Source organism: Filicampus tigris, chromosome 6, assembly GCF_054856515.1.
Source record: "Filicampus tigris isolate MCC_2025a chromosome 6, RoL_Ftig_1.0, whole genome shotgun sequence".
Classification (NCBI taxonomy): Eukaryota; Metazoa; Chordata; class Actinopteri; order Syngnathiformes; family Syngnathidae; genus Filicampus; species Filicampus tigris.
The window spans coordinates 25,035,995-25,057,857 of NC_141222.1; the positions used below are offsets into that span (position 1 = coordinate 25,035,995).

General features: G+C 43.5%; 1 protein-coding gene and 1 long non-coding RNA gene across 5 annotated transcripts; one reads left to right on the forward strand and one right to left on the reverse strand.

Moving 5' to 3' along the window:
- Positions 1-923: 923 nt before the first annotated feature.
- LOC147146394 (uncharacterized) lies at positions 924-4,193 on the reverse strand. The gene is made up of 3 exons (XR_015087148.1): positions 4,155-4,193; positions 2,858-2,950; positions 924-1,411 (listed from the first exon to the last, which is right to left on the reverse strand). It is a non-coding gene; the product is annotated as an uncharacterized LOC147146394 (long non-coding RNA).
- Positions 3,529-21,733, forward strand: klf3 (Kruppel like factor 3 (basic)). Of its 4 annotated transcripts, XM_086033643.1 has the most exons (7): positions 8,654-8,712; positions 10,520-10,611; positions 12,710-12,770; positions 13,171-13,717; positions 14,658-14,805; positions 18,111-18,280; positions 19,232-21,733. In XM_086033643.1, the coding sequence occupies exons 3-7, from the start codon at positions 12,729-12,731 to the stop codon at positions 19,411-19,413; spliced, it is 1,089 nt and encodes a 362-aa protein (XP_085889769.1). In that variant the 5' UTR covers positions 8,654-8,712; positions 10,520-10,611; positions 12,710-12,728; the 3' UTR covers positions 19,414-21,733. The 4 variants fall into 4 exon arrangements, with proteins under 4 accessions (XP_085889766.1, XP_085889767.1, XP_085889769.1 ...); XM_086033640.1 differs by lacking the exons at positions 8,654-8,712; positions 10,520-10,611 and adding an exon at positions 3,529-3,782; XM_086033641.1 differs by lacking the exon at positions 10,520-10,611 and having other exon boundaries at positions 8,593-8,712.
- Positions 21,734-21,863: the final 130 nt, after the last annotated feature.

Consider the following 21,863-nt stretch of genomic DNA (forward strand, 5'->3'; position numbering starts at 1 on the left):
TTACCTGAGCCCTGAGCAACTGTGATGCAGGGGGCGGCCATTTTGTCACTTGTTTCACTTGTGTGACAAAATGGCCGCCCCCTGTGATAGCTAAAAATGGGTGGATTTTGCTGCTTAATAAGTCTTAATTCACAAACGCAATGCTAACCAGAATGCCTTGTTTTTAAACTAGTGGGCCGGCATAGAACATATTCTTGAAAAAAAATGTTTGGGGTTGACTTTGCTTTTAAGTTTAGGAAAGGGTTCAACTTTATGTTCACCAAAATTTCCCTAAACCAAACATTCCTGGTAATTGCGGTGTGAACGTGTTAATACCCGGGAGGCCAACATCTCATTCAACTCATAATGATCTCCTCCATTACGATAGTTACGGGAGAGGATGGTTGGCATCATCTCAAAGGCACACACGCCACCTTTTAAAACACCATTTTGGAATGTCCCTGCCACTCCTTCACGATGCCTATTGTTAATATTGTACATAAAAAAATGAAAGTCTAATTTGTATTCCATCTGTCGCTCCACTTCATTCCATTGGTTTTACCTGACGCCTTTATTACTCGGGCTGTGCACAAATCGGTGCACCGAATCGGTAAACCTATTGACTTTCCCAACCCTCTCCTAAATTTAACTGCTACTCACATTCATTCATTGTAGAACTAAGACTTAATACTCCACAACAAACATTTTATGAGATTACATATGAAATGCGCTAGATTATATTCGATTATATTCGATTAGATTCGATTAGATTAGATTATAGTTTGTCTTTAACATGATGTTACCTGTTCATGTAGCAGTACATTGTAGTACAATAGTTCTGTTTCCCATGTGGAGGCATACACATCTTGAACGGGAACTAAGAGTGTGAACAAGACTGTCACCGGAGAAAAGGTTTACATGAAGATTTTATTACCCATCAAGTAATTGCCGGAACTTGTGCAGTCACAATTAGCGTTTTAGTCAACGTGCTGTCGTTTCCGTCCACACCTTCGGTCACATTTACAACAGCGTGGAATCTATTATGCCATGATTACGCGGTGACATTTTAGGATTATATAATACACAAGTTGTACATTAGCATTCCTTCGTTTGCATAATGGTAAGGAGGACAAAAGTGTTGATGATTCAATTTTCAACTCTGAAGAGTGTCCCAAAGTGATATTTTATCTTCGTGGGGGCCCCAAATCCTTGGCTGCCTCCCTGCAAGTTGGGTGACAAATGTCCGTGAGTGGAAGGTGTGGGGGTTTACTCTCTACCCGGAGTTAAACATCTTCCATATTTCTGATTACATCTTCGGGATTTGCCTTTCTCCAGTTTGCATATTTGCACAGGTTGGCCGCTGTTATTCTTTATCAGATGGGCAAGCACTGCTTGCGTCAAAAGAGGTGGGCGGAAAAAAAGAAGAATCTAGCTGTGGAGGAGGTAGAGAGGGGTGATAAGTGAGCAGATTGTCCTTTACAGGGCAAGAACACATATTTGGTTGCTTGATGTTGAAAAAAACATCCAGTTGTACATTTTGGAAAGATATTTCACTGGAAAAAAAAAATAAAAAATGGGCCAGATTTTGTAGTTAGTAGTTAGAACCTCTGCAATGCACTGACAATGTCGCTCGAGCGAGTCTTGTCAACATGTAAAGAACAAATCAACATTATCATCGTTTTAAAATTATTGACGTACTTTGGGAATAATGAAAATCCACATGGAATTGACGGCCACTGAAAAGCATTGGGAATATATATATATATTTTTTAATTGTAATCAATTAATAAATCCCACCAAAAAACAAATCAAAGACAAAACAACTTTCAGTTTTTTTAACATTGAAAAAAATATTGGGAAAAAAAATATGTGAACAAATTAATTTGTTTCCCTTCTCCCGCCCGCCCCCATTTTTTTTTTTTTTTTTTTTTTTATTAATCACGGGGCCACTCGGAATGTGGCCCCCAGCCCTCAAGTTGCCCATCCTTGTATTACATATTTGACCCCGCGTTTGTTTATTATCATTTTGAAAAATAGTTCTGAACAGAAGTTAATCAAAAATATGAGTTTGACATCTGTGGTTTCGCCCAAAATCCAGAGAAAAACGTGATGATATATAAAAAAAAAAAATTAAAAAAAATAGGAACCTTTCATGATGCCACTTGTTATCTCAAGTCCCTTTACACTTTCTGTGTACTTTGAAGTGCGGTACATTGTGTTCCATGTCTGAGTCATGCTTGACACAGAAACCCATTTGGAATGGCGGCACTTCATCCTACACTGCAAGCCGTCACCTCATCGTATTCTCCTCATGTAATGCTCCACTTGTCACGTTGACTGAGCGCCTTGAGCCCATGCGGTTGTACTTTTAGAGTTGAAAGCCTCCTATACTCACATGTAAATCATCTGGGAAATAGCAGATGTCTCAGTTCTGCACGGTCATCACATACAGAGCGATGATGACAGATGCCACCATACCATAGCATGTTGTAACATTTGGGCTAAACATTCAAGGTATGGTACTGTAAGTCAATTTGATTGAGATTAAAGTGGTTAAAAAAATTTAAAAAAAAACTTCTCATGTTGCGACAGTGTCTGTCAGCCTATCAGTCAATGGCAGAATATACTTCATGACAGTATTTCATTATATTATCTAAACCTTTCTTACCCACAAAAATATTTTCATTAATATGCTCTATGTGCCTCCACGAGTCCAAACACGACATTATGATTAATATTGTGTTTGTGGAATATGAGTTAAGCAGCAAAATCCACCCGTTTTTAGCCATTTGAGGAGGCGTCCATTTTGTCACTTTCTGTCGACTGAAAATGACATCACGGTTGCTCAGGGCTCAGGTATCGACCAATCACGGCTCACCTGTTTTCTGATGTTGAGAAGCTGGCTGCAATTTTCCCTTGAATAGTGAACAATGTTGTATAATGTGTTGGTCATCCTCCTGGCCGAGTGTTCCTGAGAGGGCTCAAAATCAACCAGTGCTTTATAACATGATGGTAATCTCACATTCTACAGGGAGAGGATTGTAAAGGTTCAGTAAAGGGGCTGATAACATCTTCAGCAGGTGCGCAGTGGAACTAAAACAATTACGTTAATGCATTAAAAGTGTGGCCGTTTTAAGACATTAAAAGGATTTTTTCAGCGCAGCCTACTTTTGCTCTCGTAAGAATTTAAATAGGAACTGTGGTCATATAAAAAGTTCTTCAAGCAGTCTGCACCGATGGCTTTTAGGAATATTTGCAGTAGCACACGCCATAAAACTGGCGAATGTGCTGTGCTAAAAACATTAGCGCTGTAATTTCAAATGGGTGGAGATTAAGCAAAATGTTTCTGATATGATTTATCCGTTCATCCGTCAATCCGTTTTCTAGTCAGCTTGTTAGGATGACCAGGGTCATGGGGAAATCAACCTTATTGATGAAGAGTAAAAACAACACACACGCACACACTCAAACACACACAATGGAGTGGACCACCCCGCCCCGGTCCCGCCCAGCGGCCCGACCCGGCGGAGAAAACAGAGTGTGGATCATGTGACAGCAGCAGTTTCTACACCACATAACCAAGACACACGCAGACACGCAAACACAAAGCGAGTAAGTCAGTGGGTTTCGTAAGTTCGGGAAGTTGTCGACCGCTCAGCGCGTAGACACCACCGCGTGGAGCCGACTGACTTGTTCTCATGTGAGTGACGCCGAAGCAGAGTCACTTTGCAGCGGACTAAAAACGGAGAAAGTAGTTCCAAGTCCTTGTCCAGCAAGTAGACGGCTCCCGCGTCCTCGGAAAGGTGAGTTTGACCACTTTCGTCCAATAACAATATAAACAAAACAATTAAGAATGCTGACATTGGGTGGGTGTGTTGTGGCATAGAATTATCTTTAAATGGCGGTGACTGTTGTCTCATTTAGGGCTTTCTTTCACGTTGAAAATGACCCTCTTGTTAATATTAAATTAAAATAATCGTTTTAAAGAACTTTACTATTATAATTATTATTATGAATACTTATATTTTTGTAGTGTACGTGTATGTGACCATGTTGCTTTTGGACTTTTGATGTGGTGGGATCTGTGGCCAAATGGTCGTGCATGGTTCGATTCCCGGCATGTGGCATGTGTGCGTTTGTCCCACATTTAAGTGGTTACAAGTGCATTCTGTTACCAAAAGGTTGAAGGTTGGATTCCCGGGGTGTCAGAAATAGGACAGCTTCTTATGGGATGTTTTGTCCTGGAATGAAATGGGCTGTCTGTGACCAAGTGGTTGTGAATGCGCAGAGGCGATTAAGGATGTGAGGTTCGATTCCAAGACTCCCCGGATACTTTGCCTGGAACACATGAATTCACTTTTTTTTTATTTTGATAAGGACAATTAGTTGTGATTGTTTTGTTGTTGTTTTTAATCAGTTTGATTTGAAGAGGAGACCTGTAACCAGTGACGAAATGGGCCCAGGTCCAATTCATTGCATAGTTCAGGGCCAATTATGTGTGTGAGCAAGAGATGAATTCTGCAATTTTTTTTTTTTTTTTGTAAGTGTATATTTCATCGAGGACAACTGCACCATGCGACAAAATGGTCTCAATTGCCTATATAACTGCGCAGTTGTGATGTGAATTTGTCAAGTTGTACAGAAAAGCAGACTCCTCTTTAAACTCGTCACTTGGAGGGAATATGATGCCATGCCGGTGTGGACCGAGCGGGAGAGCTGAGCCCACGGTGTGAGGTGACAGGTGTGTGAGTCACACCTGATGCGCCGCGTTACCCCCCGCATCCTCTCAGCGAGGTTTCGTCCCTCCATCCCCCTGGCTGCGTGTGTCTCTCCACGTTTCCTGTGCTTTGTTTCAAGGCTGAGGCTTGCGTCACACATTCCTCTTGGCATATGAAGCCCTCATCCTGTTTAGAGGCCAACGAGCGAGAAGCGAGGGAGGAGAGAGGGATGTGGACGTGGGGGGTGGGGGGGGGGCGGATTGAGTGGAACGGGGGCAACCTCAGCCTCTTTGTCTGACTTCATAGTCCTTTGTGAGCACTGGCGGAGCTTTAAGGAAAGTTATTTATGATTATTTGGACACCAGTTGGTCTCGAGGGCCGCCACCCCCTCCGCGCAAACACGCCCACGCCCCCAATATCCCACCCACCCCTTGCACCTCTTTCCCTGAATCAACATGCTGATGTTATCTGGTGGAACAAAATGCGTGAGAGTGCAACACACACACGCACACACACACACACACACACTGCTCAAAGGGCACGTCTTGTGGAACATAAGAGCTAAACATTAAACTGGCGGCTGCCGAATATTTGGTCATCGTCGGTGAAGAAGCCGAGGAAGTGAGCACACACACGGACGGCCCCGTAAAACGAAACGCTCGCAGGCGGTTACACAACCCCTGCGTCTCAACCACCGGATCTGTCTCTTCCCGCCTCCCCCCCCCCCCCCCCCCTCCCCAAACACACACGCGCACACGCACGCACGCGCACACACACCACCTCCCCTTGTTTGAGGTTCATTAAAGTTTTGTCATATTTGCTTCTTCCAGTTGGACATAGTTTAGGTCAGAGTGGCTGTTTTTCTTCCATTCCCCTTCTCCTATTATTTAGGTAGGGAGGTGAAGTGTTTTTTTTTGGGGGGGGGGGGGGGGTGGCAGTGAGACAGGAAACCACAGGCCCCCAGCAGCAGCGTTCGCCCCCCCCCTCCTCCCTCCCCTTGTTCCCTTCCCTTTTCTCTGGCTTCCCTCTCTTCTTTAGCGCCCCCCCCCACCCCCCCGACCCATCACGCCGTGTGGAAATAATAACAGCGCGAGGGCTTCCGCCGCTCTCTGGAGAGTTTCAACTCTCTGCACGACTCGAAGAGCGCGCATGTGTCAGCGCGTGTCCGCTTGCGGCGTGTCTTTGAGTGCGTGCATGTGTGTGTAATGATAGATTTGGGTTCATCTCGCCTGACTGATGGCCCCCCTCGTGTCCGGCTCTCCCGAGACTGTCGTTCTCTGCAAGAGAGGGGCCCCGGTGCTGGTGTGAGTCAGAGGACGCGAGGGGTGATGAAGGGAGATGATCATGATAATGATGGAGATAGAAGCAACATTGGTGGATGTTGAGCTCATATATTTGAGTCTGAACGTTAAGTGGCCGTCCTGGACTGAAAACGGAGCAAAACGTTTTTGTTTGTTTACCTGATTTGGCTATCTGAAAATGCGTCCATGTTTTTTTTTTTCACACATATTTCAGATGAATGTTTGTTCAAAACTAGAGATAGACCAATGTGTTTTTTTCAGGGCCGATACCGATTATGATTAGTCAAGGGGGGCCGATATTTGGAGCCGGTATTCATTTTCAATAAAAGGAAAATATTTTATAAAATATTCAAAATCTAGAAAGTAAAATAAAACTTTTAACTTTGTTGAAACGTCACCCTCTTTTACCCTAACGTTTGAAAACAATTGAAAAAAAATATAAAAAATAAATTCCTGGGATTGAATGGCTGGACTGGGAAAAGACAAATAAATATGTCAATGGCAGTGACTGAGTTAAGCATATGATTATTTATTTGTATTTTTATTAATATTGTGATCCATTTTTGACAATATACATCTTTGTTATAAAAATCAAACGTAAAGTTCAGGGAGCACCCAGCATGTCTAAAAAAAGTTACATTAAAACTTAAACAATAGCTCCAAATACTTTTGTCCAGTAAATGTTCTCCAAAATGTTAAAATGACAGAGATTTTCAAATGTCACTTATCTTTGTTTTGATGTCAACACAGTTTTAAATTGATTTATTATCGGCCATCAGATTTAAAATAAATAAATAAATACATTTGAAAAAAGGCAGATGCCGATGCAAAAAAAATAAATAAAAAAGCTGAATATTGGCGCCGATAATCTGCCTGGCTGATGATCGGTCCATCCCTATTAAAAAAGTACTGTTTCCATGTTGTGCTAGAATCGGTCATCTGTTAAAAGTTGTGCTTGGGCATGTGGAAGTATGTCACAGTCAAAACCTTAACATGACATAAAGTCATAACATATGACCTACACAACAACAATGGAGGAGAACCGTCTCCCTTATTTATTGGCGGTAAGGGGACAAATTTCCTTCAAGACGAGTGAGGGCAGCAGAAAAACACAACACTGCACTAAGATGGAGACTGCGGAGTGCAATATCGTTGCATCCACGGCAACAGGTTAAGCTAATGTTGGCCTTTGTGTGGGTGTGTGTTCATTTTTTTTTCTTGACCACTAAACGACCAGAAGTTGATTTACCTTTTTGGTATCGCTCTGTACTTGGAGAAGTACCCGGTGGTACACATAGCACATATATATGTTGTCCAAAAGTATTTAAAAGACAGATTCATGTAGTTTGAATCCACCCGTTTTGAGCCATTTCTGAGGGCGGCCATTTTGTCACTTCTGTCGACTGAAAATGACGTCACAGTTGCTCAGAGGTCACGTAACGAGCAATCACGGCTGACTTGTTTTCTGAAGCTGAGCCATGATTGGTCCTTATCTGAGCCCTGAGCATCTGTGACGTCATTTTCAGTCGACAGAAGTGACAAAATGGCCGACCCCTGAGATGGCTAAAAAGGGGTGGATTTTGCTGCTTAACTCATATGCCACAAACGCAATGTTAATCAGAATGCCATGTTTCAACTAGTGGGCCTGCATAGAACATATTCTTGAAAAAAAAAACCCGTTTGGATTGATTTCCCGCTTTAATACACATTTGTACAAAGTGACTTACCACCTGCTGGTCCGGCATGCATGTCAATAATCACAGTGTTGTCTTCTTCCTTTTTCAGTTCTTGTGAACGGCGATCATTTTGGCAACACTGTGCGTGAAGTTAAAAAAAAAAAAATCTTTACTAGGTTGTTGTCATATAAACACCTAAGTTCAACTACTTGGGGTTGTAAATAAAAACAACTCTGATATTAGCTCACCACCTTGATGAGACCTGCAGTTAGCATCCTAAACAGTCAGCGATAATCAGTTCCGTCCTTTAAGGGTAAGTGGGGTGGATTGAAGGCGCGGGGGGGCGGTGGGGGTGTTAAAGTAAGAATGAGCTCAGAGTGGAAATGAGTCCGTGAAGACGACAAAGAATGTGGAGAAATGTGAGTTGTGGCGTGTTTCTTGGACAAAGCTGTCGTCTGGAGGTTTGCGCTCTCTCTGGTGATCTCATCATCTCCAGCAGTTTTGCCATTAGAGCGCGCACGCGCAACGACGCCCCCCCCCCCCCCCCCGTGTGTGTCTGAGTGTGTGCGCTCGCACGAGCATGTGTCCATGTCTGTTATAATTTAGGCCTTTGGTGATTTAATGTGTGTATTCTGTTGAGCAAGCAGAAACGTGGTGTGTGGTTGCGTGCTCTCCGCGACTGTGTGTGTGCGTGCGCCGACCCGTGTGCGCGTGTATTTGGGCATGCGGTTAAGTCGGTAGCCAGGGACTCCAAGCCACAATATTTTCCTCCCTCAGTCATGTTGTTCTTTATCATTCACGGAGCGAGAGGGGAGAGGAGAGCGTGCGGAGCCGATAAGTAGGAAGCGAGCTGCCGCGGAGGGGGCGTCGAAGAAGACGCGCTGGGGGTGGGAGGGGGGCTGGGGAGGAGGAGGAGGAGGTGAAAGTGGGAGGTGTCTTGCGAGGTTGAGCACACAGTAGCTCCACTGACCTAAAAGGACAATATTTGCCGACCGCACTCCACATTCACAAACACACACATGAAGAGTGCACACACAGGTAGGCGACTTTTTATTGACAAAGTAGGTGCAGCGCACACCGGCACCTCAACTGCGTGGATGTTGTGCTGCGTTGTGTAATTTCCAGCGGGTCAATTTGAGCCGATAACCAAAAAGGGAAGCTTTATACAATACAGGGCAATATAATGAGGTCAACCGAGAAAATTCAGCATCATGATGGCCAAATAATGCTCGGTTTTTATTGACACCGTCAGAGAGGCAAAATGTTCATTTTTGTGGTAGAAGTTTGTTGCGGCGTAGAGTTGTTTCTTGTATTTCGTCCCATACTTTTGTTCATCACTTCTCAGTGTTAAGATTGCTTCTTGTTTCTTTAGGCTTGTGTGGCAGTAAAGAATGTTCAAATGTAACTGCCTGTAAAGGTTTTACAACGGCACCTGAAAATGTTACATTATAGTTCCATTATTTCCAATGGGAAAAATCACATTAATGCTTGTGGGCTATCAGTTAAGCAGCAAAATCCACACGTTGGGGCGGCCATTTTGTCACTTCTGTCGCCTGAAAATGACATCACAACTGCTCAGGGCTCAGCTAACGACCAATCACAGCTCAGCTATTTTCTGAAGCTGAGCCACGAAGAAATCCACCCCTTTTTAGCTAGCTCAGGGGGCGGCCATTTTGTCGACTGAAAATGACATCGCAGTTGCTCAGGTAACAAGAAGCTGAAGCTGAGCCCCGATTGGTCATTAGCTTAGCCGTGAGCAACTGTGATGTCATTTTCAGTCGACAGAAGTGACAAAATGGCCGCCCCCTGAGCTGGCTAAAAACGGGCGTATTTCCCATATTCCACAAACACATTGAACCTATTATTGAAAAGATTTTGGGGGGTTGACTTCCCCTTTGAATATGACAAGGCAGATTTGTTTATAGTGCTGGTTAACTTTAACGACTGGCTCTGTTTAGATGTGACTGTGAGACACAAACACGACCAAACAATCGTTTTGCTGCAAATGAGAATTGAACATCAGATTCCCACTTCACGTTTGACTTGGTCAATGCTGCTACTCGCGTGGCTGCTTAGTGGTTATTGTTATTTCGTGGCCTTTCCTGGTTGACTGTCACTTTTACTTAATGTTGCCGTTTTCAAATCTGGCATGTGTTGCATCGGTCACTTCCCGTTTCGCACTCTTCTGTGTGCGAGATACAAACCTAGAGAAGAGTTTGTCTCTCGTCATGCGGACTTAAGCTTTATTATCGTTGGACCTAAAGACGCTTGACTAAATAACTCAAAAAATATGCACAACAGTGTGCATATTGCGCGTGTGTGGCCTCACATGTGTCGCCGTCAATTTTTGTTGTGTTTGTTGCACGTTTTGACAAGAAGATTGAACCCTCCGAGCATAAATCAACCTTTGACGACGCGAAATGAGCGGGGAAATGTTTGACGACCGTCTGCGTCTTTCGAGGAGTTCCAGGAATGCGGAGCACTTGGGAGGGATTTCCTGACTGTTATTTTGATCTATTTCATTTTTCAAAGTCACTTTTGAATGTATGTTACACTGAAAGTTAGGTAGGAAGAAGATGAGCTGGAGCAGCGAGCCTTTACCAGCTCCAATATCAGTGACAGACTCCAAAACTTCTCAAACGTCTTCCCAGTGTGCATTACTTTCAGCAAACGCCCCGAATTTTCACTTTCTGAAGAGTAAGTTTGAAAGTGTCCCAATATTTCAAGGGAAAGTCAACCCCCAAATGTCCTGTTCTGTGCAGCCCCACTGGTCTAAACTTCCGAATAATGTTTTAGTCGTGGAATACAAATCAAGCAGCAAAATCCACCTTTTCATCCATCGCAGGGGGCGGCCATTTTGTCATTTTGTTGTGACTGCAAATCGCAGTTGCCCAGGGCTCAGATTACAACCAATCATGGCTCAGCTTCAGACAGCAGGTGAGCAAAAACAAAAAAAATATATAATACAAAATAAAAGTAAAAATATGAAAAAATAAATAGCAAAATAAATGTGGAAATGTATATGATTTTATTTCAATTATATTTTTTTCATATTTGTCTTTATTTTCACTTTTATTTGTTTTGTATTACTTTTATTTATTTTTTTTATGTTTTTGGACACACAACCCTTTGCCGGCAGCATATTTCTGCAAACTAGCTTTTACGTACAGCATCTTTGCTAATATCAAAAGAACAAGCAAAACACGGTGTTAAAAAAACCGTTGAGGTGAAACTATTTCCTGATTGTTGAAATCACACTCAGTCCGAGCGTTGTCCAAACAGTTGGAAGGGGGCGAGGCCGTCGGAAATGTCGTCAGATAGGCTGGGCTGCGAGACGTCTGTTTGTGCTCCCCGATGTCACCTGATTGGCAACCGCGGGCGCGCGCTTGACCCGCGGCCGAACTCCGACACAATACAATGCCGCTTTAGAACGCGGATCCGCGCGCGCAGGCCACACCTGACTGCTCGCTCTTTGTTTCTCCCGAGCCGCGCCGCGGGCGAGGCCTCTGTCGTCATGTTCACGCCCTTCCTGAGCCGGCGGGCAAAGCGTCTCCCGCTCTGCCATTGGTCGGTTTGGACTCCCAGCTGGTGTGTTTGTGTGGGTCTGTTCTGGAAGGGCGTGAGGGCCTGTGTTCTTGCCCATTTGTTAATAATTAAAGGCCAACTTGTCTCCTGGCTGTGGACTTTGATCAGGTCACACACACACACACACACACACACACACACACACACGTGCACGTACACCACTCCTTTAAGGTACATTTTCAGCACAGGTCATGTTACCTAAAAGCTCGAATGAACACACACACACACTTATCTAGGAACAGTTTTTGTGGTTACACTTGGTGTGTGCGTGCATATTGTCCTGGTTTGCTCGCTACGCTTCGTTTACTTGAGGGTTGAAGCTCAGAAGGAAAACAGAAGAAGCGCTCAGATATATGGACTAGGTTTTAAATACTTGGAACGTCCTAGAGCAATGGTGTCCAGATTTTTTTCTTCTGAGGGCCACATTCATAAAAATGCAAGGATGCAAGGGCCACTTTGAAATTGTTCAACTTTGATTCATTAAACGCGCTAAAATCAGCCACGCCGGCAATTATATGTTGTTTGTAGTAAAACTGTTACATAGCAGTTTTCTGTTCAAAGCGATAAGGCGATTGTTTAGAATTTTTTTTATTTTTATTTGGGGTTGCCAACGGCCCTGTACCCCACTAGTCTAGATCCACCCCTGTACTGCCGAATCCCATCTTCACTTTAAGAACCCAAACAAGGTCAAACTGCAGTAAGCCGACCATTTTTATTTTTAAAACTGTTACTTGAGGATGACTACTGTGATACGTTCGTAAATTGGATTTTGCCACGGCAGAATGCGGAAGAAACCACTTTTGCTTCTAAAATTTCAATTAGCTTTATTCTTCAGTATTTCGAAGGAGAATTTTTTTTTTTTTTTTATTCTAGCCGTAAATAGTTTATTTGTATCTTTGCATATCTAGAAAAGCTTTACAGCATGTGAACCAATTTGTTAATAGCACCTCTGCCCTCCTCCACCTTTTTTTTTTTTTTTTTTTAAACTAGCCCTCGCATCGGCCCGTGACAAATGTCATTTTTAGTAAGAAAAATGGATGGCGGGCCGCAAATGCCCCCCCGCCCCCCCACCGCCCGGGCCGTAATTTGGACACCGCTGCCGCAGGCAATGATTTATCGTAGAGCAATGGTACAACTTTTTATTATTGTGACCTTTTGTCAAACATTGATTTCTTCATATGAAACACATAAAGTCATAACACAGGATAGCGCTTTCATCCGACCTCGTGGCTAAAACGAAAGCTTGATCTTGATCTTATGAATGCGTTCTATAAACTTGGCACCAAAATATGATGAGATCTCACGGCCGTGAGCTCCTGTAACTCCACACTGGGAGGCCGAAGCCTAGATATGAACCCCCCAATATATAACAATTTATGACATATCGTCTTTAATTCCCTTATCGAAACAGATTAAGTGTCTCAACGTATGTGTGTGTTGTGCTTTGCAGGATTTCGGCCATTGCAGCCATGCTGATGTATGATTACCCTCTGAAGACAGACATGGAGACGGTAAGGCACGCGCTGGTGTGTGTGTGTGTGTGTGTGTGCGCGCGCATCACGCCTGAGCATGTTTTTGATGCCGCGCGGTCGGTAGCCCGCACATGGCGACCCGCACTCAATGCTACGCGTCCGGACGTCCCTGTTCCCACATTCCGACTCTTCCTGGACAAACAGGCCGCACAGTACAGCGGACGTTTGCATACAATGCCAGACGGCGGCCTAATCAACACTCGCTTCTGACATTCCCGACAGCAAAAAGCCGCGGCTGACGTTTCTTGGCCGACCTGGAGTTGTTTGCGAGCCAGACGCTTGTTTTCGCCGCCGGAAACTTTCAACTCTGCTCTTTTGTTCCCTTTCCCCCCCCCCCCCCCCACCCCTCCTTCTCCTGCATCCGCCTCTCTTTTCACAGTCATTCTACTCATCGCTAGTGAAAACGCCGGAGCCGTACGGCGTCATCTTCTCCCACCCGGCCCAGCTCTACCACAGCCACATGCGGGCGCTGGCCGCGTCCCACGCCGCCGCCGGCGACGCATCGCAGCGCGCGCAGCTGGAGCCGGTGGATCTGTCCCTGAGCAAGCGCTCGTCCTCGTCCTCGTCCTCGCCTCACTGCTCGTCCGCCTCGTCGCCGGCTTCCTCGCTCAGCACGCCGCCGTCCCCTTTCAGCGCCGCCGGCCGCGCCTCCCCGCAGCTGGGCCAGCGCCACCCGTCGCCGTCCCGCGCCCTGCCGCCGGCGCCGCCGCCGGCCGCCTCGCTGACGTACCCGTCCATGGTGGCTCCTCTGATGGGCGCCGGCTCGGGCGTCATCCAGAGCTCGGGGGTGATGGTGTCTCCGGTCATGGTGCCTCTGTCCGTGCTCTACCCCTCCCCTCTCCACTTGCACCAGCCCATAATGGTGAGCCCACCCGTTACGGCGGACGAGGACCGTCATCGTCATCGAAGCAGAGAGCACAAGACGGGTGAGGCGTCGTGGGTTGCTTTTATCCACGTTGAGCGCACTCCAAAATAAAATGCACGCTCTGAAAATAGTTGGGTTAAAAAGAACACAATTTGGGGTCAAAAATGGATCAATGCACAAATTGGGTCAATTTGACCCACTTTCTTGCATTGCTCAAAACAGTTTGGGGGGTTGTTTTGTTCAAAACTACAATTTTTTTTTTTTGTAAAAGCAAAGAAAGTTGGGTCAAATTGACCCAAGTTGTGGATGGGTCCATTTTTGACCCAAAATTGTGTTATTTTTAACCCAACTGTTTTTAGAGTGCACATTATACTTCAGCATTTTCACTCATGTATCATGGAATTTTAACCGTAAAAACCAAAAATCAAAAGAAATAGGTCACAATTTAATTTCAACAGAAATCCACTGCCACAAAAACAATGCAATAAAAGCTAAGGGAATGGCTTTGGCAGCATGTGAAAAGCTTGTGGTGCTCGATTATTTAAAAAAAAAAAAAAAAATCTCACAATTATTTTGGTAATAATTTAAATCACGATTATTCAATCGTTTATTTTTGGGTGCAAAACAAGAAAATGACAAATAAATGTAAGTTCCTTTTGGACCAAACAAAATGTATAAAGTTTGCTCTTATAACATTTTTAAAAAAGGTGCAAATAAACACAGTGCATTGGATATGAATGAATATTAATCGTTTTTTTACGATTACCAATTTTGTAATCGTGGAGTGTAATAATCGTAATTGTGATTGAATTTCGATGAATTGCACAGCCCTAGCGTTTGATTCACATCAATTGTGCTGGGCACACTCCAAAAACAACTAGCAAACAGCATCTACATAAAATGTATCCATCAGCATTTCTTCAAATTTGACCCAAGTGATCCGTTGTGTGGTGGACGGTCACATCCAGGTCGGCTTCACAAATGACTTTGTCCCCGCCCAGGTCAATCCGCAAAGTCATTGGACGGGAGAGGCGACGGCCACGACGTGCACCAGCTCATCAAAAGCGAGCCTCGTCCCGAGCTCGTTCACGAGCACCACGGCAGCCACGACATGAAGTCATCGGTCATCAGGATACCGCACGACTACGAGTAAGTTTGACAACGTGTGCAGGTCACTCTCCGGCTGACCTTCACCCAACGCTAGCTGGCTGCGTATTGCTGATAACGCTATTTGCCTAAAAACTAGGGACGGACCGATTATCCGCACCGATATTTGGCTTTTTGACGAATATGACCAATATCGTCATCGGCCTTTTTTAAAACTCTGCTGGCCGCTAATAAATCAATTTAAAACTGTGGAAATCGAAACAAAGATATGTGAAAGTTGAAGTTGATATTTTGAAATTTACTGTAGAAAACTACATGGAGCTATTGTTTAAGTTTTCCTTGATCCTTTTTAAGAGATGCTGACAACCCCTCCCTGAACTTTTTGTTAGAATTTTATAACAGAGATTTCTCTAGATTAAAAATTTCTTGTAATCATTTTTTTTTTTTTTTTTTTTTTTAAAGACGTTACAACAAAGTTAAGAGTACATTTTCCTTTAGATTTTGATGCCAATATTTTTCGTTTTCACTGAATATGAATATCGGCTCGAAATCGGTTATCGGCCTCCTTGACTACTAATAATCGGTGTCGGTATCGGCCCTGAAAAAAGTCATATCGGTCCATCTCTAGTAGAAACTCACATAATCGTTATTACAGCGTAACATTGGTGCATTTTTGTAGTAAATGTGTGGAGGGGGGGGAAAAAGTGTATTTCTTTGAAACAATTATGAGGGAGGAGATACATTGGATAGCATCTCCATTCCAAATTCCTTCACGGCACCGTTTCTCCTTTTACTTGCAGTCGCCCGTCTCCTTTGCTAAGGGTCTCCATGCGACGAGGCGGCCTTACAAGTTTATATCAGCCATCCGAATCCTGTCGCCGCCACTCTTCCACTTCCTGCTCTGTCTTTCGTAACCCCCCCGCCCCCCTCCTTTTCGCTTCCTGTGTTTTTTTTTTTTTTTTTTTAGCGCTCGTCGTCTGGCGTCCGCAGGTCCCACAATCTCTCCCCGCTTCTCCTCCTATCGCTCGCCTCTTCTTATTCCTCGGCCTTTCACCCGCCACTTAATGGACGAGTGTCGTCAGGTAGTTGCGTACGTTTTGAGGCGATTGTCAGGCGCTGCCGTCGCCTCTCAAAAGTCATGCGAGCATGTACTGTGCGTGAAATATAGGTCGTGTCGGCTCACGGGATGGCTCAATGTTAAGGATTCATATGTCAACAACCTGCGTGGGCTTTTTTTTTTTTTAACCGCCACTTTATCACACCGTTGTACACGCACTCGCGCGCACGCACGCACACGCACGCCCTAATGTAGGGACCACTCCCTTTTCTTTTGAACCGATTCAAAAACAAATGTTGTCTCCCATTGTGCTCAGTGTGAAGAGCGTATATGAATGTCTTACTTTTTAAAGGGGGAAGTGAACGCAACATTTTTCAAGAATATGTTCTGTGCAAGCCCACTAGTTGAAACATTCCGATAAATATTGCGTTTGTGGAATAAGTGTTTAATCCACTCGTTTTTAGCCATCTCCGGGGGCGGCCATTTTGTCTTCTCTCAACTGCAAAATGACATGGCAACTGCTCACGACGACCAATCATGGCTCAGATTCAGAGAACAGGTCAGCCGTGACAGAAGACAAAATGGCCGCCCCTGGAGATGGCTAAAAACGAGCGCATTTTGCTGCTTAACTTGTATTCCACAAACGCAAAATGAATCGGAATGCCGTGTTTCAACTAGTGGGCCTGCTGGGAACATATTCTTGGGAAAAAAAAATATGTTTGGGTTGACTTCCATTTTAAGGCCTCAAATCAATTCCTGCAAGCAATTACAATACAGGGAAATCTCCAAATCAAACACTCTAGTAAATTTGTGGAAAATTGTGAAATTGAAAAAAAAAGTATAGTTCAGTGTCTAACATCAGCGGTATGTCATCAAATCTCATGAGACTTCCGATCAGTGAGCGCTCTTGGGCCCTAGTTTTCACTACTTTTTATTTGAATGACAGCCGTATAGTATCACATTTTTGTTGAGTTTGGTCTGACAGCTGTTTTTAATCAATTTTAAGGCAATGTGCTTGTATGTAAAAAACACTAAAATGGAATAGTTCCAAGCTTTGAAAATTTAAAAAAAAAAAAAAAAAAAAGGCATAAAAACGAAGTAGCACTTAACAGCGGTACGCCCGTGGTTTCAATGTTTTGAGAGAAAAGCCAGCGCTAATCTTTTTCATTTCCACGCTAGCTCTCTGTTTGCAGATTTTGATAGCGCTGACCGAGCGGGAGCCGCACACGCCTCTCACCACACTGTCTCAATTGTGACTGCACAAACAAGTTGCCACGTAGCAATAGATGAGTCCAATCGTAGTAAGATGGCAAGTCTTCCTGCAGCTAATCGGTGGAATTCTGCTTTTAAGCTGTGGGAAAAAAATGTGACGTCCTAGAAAAAAAACAAAAAACAAAACAGGCTGCAATTTTGGAACCAGCGTGCCAATGTTTAGTTTTAATCCGCATAAAAATCGAACTCAACAGATTTTTTTTTTTTTTTCAAATTGTTCCTCTTGCTACTTGCTACTGGCTAGAAATTGAGTTCAACTCATTCACTGCCATTGACGTATTTATTTGTCTTTTCACAGTCCAGCCATTCAATCCCAGGAATTTATTTATATCTTTTTCGATTTTTTTTTTTTTTTTTTCAAACATTACGGGTAAAAGAGGGACTGAAAATGTCTGGCAGTGAACGAGTTAATTTGCACCACGTCAGGTTATTGCAACCACCCGATCATTCATCCTCTACACAGTTTACCCTCACTCGGATAAACAAAACCACTCAAACCTTAAATACAAAGACACTCGTGCATAAAAAACTAAATAAACAACTAAAATAAATATAAAAATAGCTTTAACCCCTCAACTAGTAGTTGCATCTCTCCTATTCTAAAAATAAAGTGAGGGGAAAAAAAAGAGTGTGACCTAATTAATTACAGCCCATTATGTTCGACTATTACCGTTTAATTATGTCAAAACAAAAGGTCATTAATTAACAAAGGCAGTGGACTTGGACTATTTTTAGCCTGTTCGGAAACAAAAAGTGACGCAACAACAGCAAAAGGTGTGGTGCACTGGGAAAAAAAAAAAAAAGCGGTAGGCGTTTTTGCAACTTCCTGACGGGCAGACGTTGTGATTATTGCGCCGGAGGGCTGCTGCCGCTCGACTCCGACGGCCAATAAACAGTTCGCTGGTGCGATTTCAACCTTCCCGCAAAACGGAGGCCTCTATTATACGTGACACTGACTCCCCCTGCTGGTTCAATGCGGAACATGATCCATTCTCTCTCTTGTTCGTTGTGTGTTTAGGGGCAACAACAACCCGTCGGTTATTGTCCATTCGGCCACTCAGCACCCTCTCCCCGCCGACTCTCCAGACTCGCTGAAGAAGAGAAGAATCCACCGCTGCGATTTCTCCGGTTGCAACAAAGTCTACACGAAGAGTTCGCACCTCAAGGCGCACCGCAGGACGCACACGGGTGAGCTGTTCGGTTTTGTGTGCACGCGGAGCACAGCATTCGGTGCCGCTCCACTAGGGTTGGACCGATTTATCGGCGCCGACATTCATCAAAATGCCGATTATCTGTATCCTAAAATATATCTATGATATTCTATATTATATTAAAGTATTTGCCTTTTTTTCAAAATCTGCTGGCCGATAACAAATCCATTTTTAGAGCTGTTAAATTTTAGGAACTATTTATGTAAAATTTTCAGTTCATTTTATAAGAGATTCTAGTGACCCTGGCAACATTCGGCACCTTTTTGTTGTTGTTTGAAATCAAAACAAAGATGAGTGACATTTGAACATTTGCGTCATTTAGAAATTTTGGAGAACTTTCTTTACTTTTGAAAATATAGGGAGCTATTGTTTAAGTTTTCGTTTCACTTTTTGTAAGACGCCGGGAGCTCCCTTTTTGTTAGACTTTTACAACAACGATGTTTATTGGCAAAAATGTATGATAATCACCATTTTGCAAAACTGAAAAAAATGTTCAATAAACATACACTTGAATGCATTTAAACAAAGTTAAGAGTTAGTTGTTTTTTTTTTTTTACTTTGACGCCAATATTTTCGTTTTTGCTGAATATCGATTATCGGCCTCCTTGACTACTAATAATCGATATCGGAATAAAACATATCGGTCCATCTCTAATCTCCACACATTCAATGTCGCCCAAGACGATACCGTACAAGACTATGAAAACAACAACAAATATTTGAAGCCGTAAGCCACAACGCAGGGCTGCGCCCCAGAAAATTACAACTGCAATCACCTGCACAAAAATATATTTCGTTGACATCCTTCGATCGGTGCTACTGTTTAGGTTAGCAAAGGCCCTCAATGCATTCGATTGTGCGGCTTGCGTTGCGACACCGTTGACGCATTTTTTTTTTTTTTTTTCCATGTGCTTGTGCGTTCCTGCAGGCGAGAAACCGTACAAGTGCATGTGGGAAGGCTGCACGTGGAAGTTTGCCCGGTCGGATGAGCTGACGCGACACTTCCGCAAGCACACGGGAGTCAAACCTTTCCAGTGCCCCGACTGCGAGCGCAGCTTTTCCCGCTCCGACCACCTGGCCTTGCACAAGAAGCGCCACCTCCTGGTGTGAAACCTCAGCTCGGGACAACCCGATGGAAACCCGGTGCTGGATTCAACGTCGGACTGTACCACTTGGACTTTGAGGGAGGGCGGGGGGTGTACAGTAAATATTGGACTCCAATGTGCGGATTGGGTCAAGCTTTGACGCTTTCACCTCTTTGACCTGAATATGAGCTGGTGTCCTACTGCTTCTCACAAAAACCTCCGAATCATTCACAGCGTGTTTGCCAGTACAATTTGGGGAATCCAATCATGTTCTCTTTTGAAAGGGATCGCAACATCTCAGCTGGTTTGAGAGTGCTTCCCTCTTGCGGCCTTACAAAACACACACACACACACACACACACGAGGAAAGCCGTTGGAGCATTGATATCCAGCTTTTTGTCCCTGTACTAGTTAAAAGGGAAGTCAAGCCCATTGGTTGAAACAAGGCATTCTGATAAATATTGCATTTGCGGAATAAGAGTTGATCCACCTGTTTTTAGCCATCTCGGGGGGCGGCCATTTTGTCACTTTTGTCGACTGAAAATGACATCACAACTACTCGGGGCTCGGGTAACGGTCAATCACGGCTGATCAGTTTTCTGAAGCTAAGCAAAATCGAAAATCGATATGAAATCGACTCGCCCCAATTAATCGATTAGTGGGTTCGATTAATCGAAAAATCGAGTTGCTTAAATGTTGATGGAAAATGATGTCTTGAAACTTTTTTTTCATTCCAGATGCATAGAGCATTTTGGAAAATTATGCTTTTGCGCCAAACATCACTGCGTTTGAGGATGGCTGCAGAACCACGCTAGTACACAGAGACAAGCACGGTAGCAATTTTTTTTAAAAATCGAATCTAATCGAAAATCGGGAACTGAAAATCAAAAATCGAATCGGGGCTTGAGCGAGTCGTTACATCCCTAGTCGTTAGCTGAGCCCTGAGCGGTTGTGATGTCATATTCAGTCGACAAAAATGAGAAAATGGCCGCCCCCCTGAGATGGCTAAAAAGGGGTGCATTTTGCTGCTTAACTCATATTCCACAAACGCAATATTAATCAAAATGCCGTGTTTCTACTAGTGGGCCTGCTGGGAGCATTTTCTTGATTTCCACTTTAACGGCTACCTATGAGCATTAATTCAACATGCTACTCGTGTGCTTCATTGTCTTACTCGTGAGGACAATGGGCGCACTAGTACTGAATGCCAAGGTTGTGGAATAAATGCTCAAAGTGCTTTCCATACACATATGCGCCTTGAACAAACTTTTCGTGTCAAAAGAAACACTTTGTATTTTTACTGCCTTCAAGCGCCGATGAAATGTGAAGTTTTCCACATCACACCTATTTGTCGGCTACGTGGCTAACTCAGCTAATGCTAGTCCCCCAAATTGAAACAGCGCACACCTCATCTGCTTCAAAAAGCGTGAACGACGCGTTTTGTTGCGCGCACACTTTTATGGAACACAATGCAGGAAAAAAAAAATGCACTTAATGAAATCTGGGTTAGAAAGTATTTTTTTTTTTATTTTTTTTTTTTTTATTCAGAAATGTGAAAGCTGCTTGCACTCGGGGCATTATTGTTTCAGTGAGGACACGCATAAGGACATTAAGTGCAGCAAAATATCTCATTTCTTGTATCAAGCGTATGCAGTGTATCTATCATATGATCCCTTTGGAGGTGATGCAAATGTAAATGTAAGTTTTTATCTTGAGACACTTTTAGTTGGGTAAATGTCAGCGTTCGAGGCAAAGAACCAGACAGGACTTGTTTGCTTTCAGAATTTCAATGTACCAACGTAATTACAATCAAATTTCCCCTTATTTAGCTCTCCCTTCCTACAGCCTCCTGAGAACAAAGAAAAAAAGTGTGTGTGTGTGTGTGTGTGTGTGTGCGTGTGTGTTCATGTCTCCATGCAGTGTGCACTTTATAGGTAAGATTCAAAACAGCATTCCCAAAAGCATACATTGATCCAGTCATAAACTAAACATACTCGAATGTAGCGGCTCAACAGATCAGCATTTTTTTCCCACTTTTTGCTTGTAAAGGTTTTTGTGTGTCTGCCAATATAAGTTGTAATATATATTATACATTCATATATATTTTATAATTCTTAGACTGAAAGGGCAATTACAGGTTTTTACTAAGCATGATTTTGATACTCTTAATGAAAAATATTACACATTTCTGTTGTGTCTATCATGAACCTTATCTCCTTTTAATCTACGTTGGTAATTCAAAGGGAATGTGTTAAACTGTGAACATAACTGTACAGATCTGTCTGCAATTGTGCATTTATTCTAAAACAGACTATTCATACCACTTAATAAACTTATTGATACTATTTTTGTCGGAATTGTGGGCTTTTTGTGTTTATTCGCTGTCGTCCGTGGTAGCTCAGAAGCATTGAATCCAGATATTCATATGGAGTAGGTTTTGAAAATCACAAGCTCTACTGTAGTTTAAAACGTTTT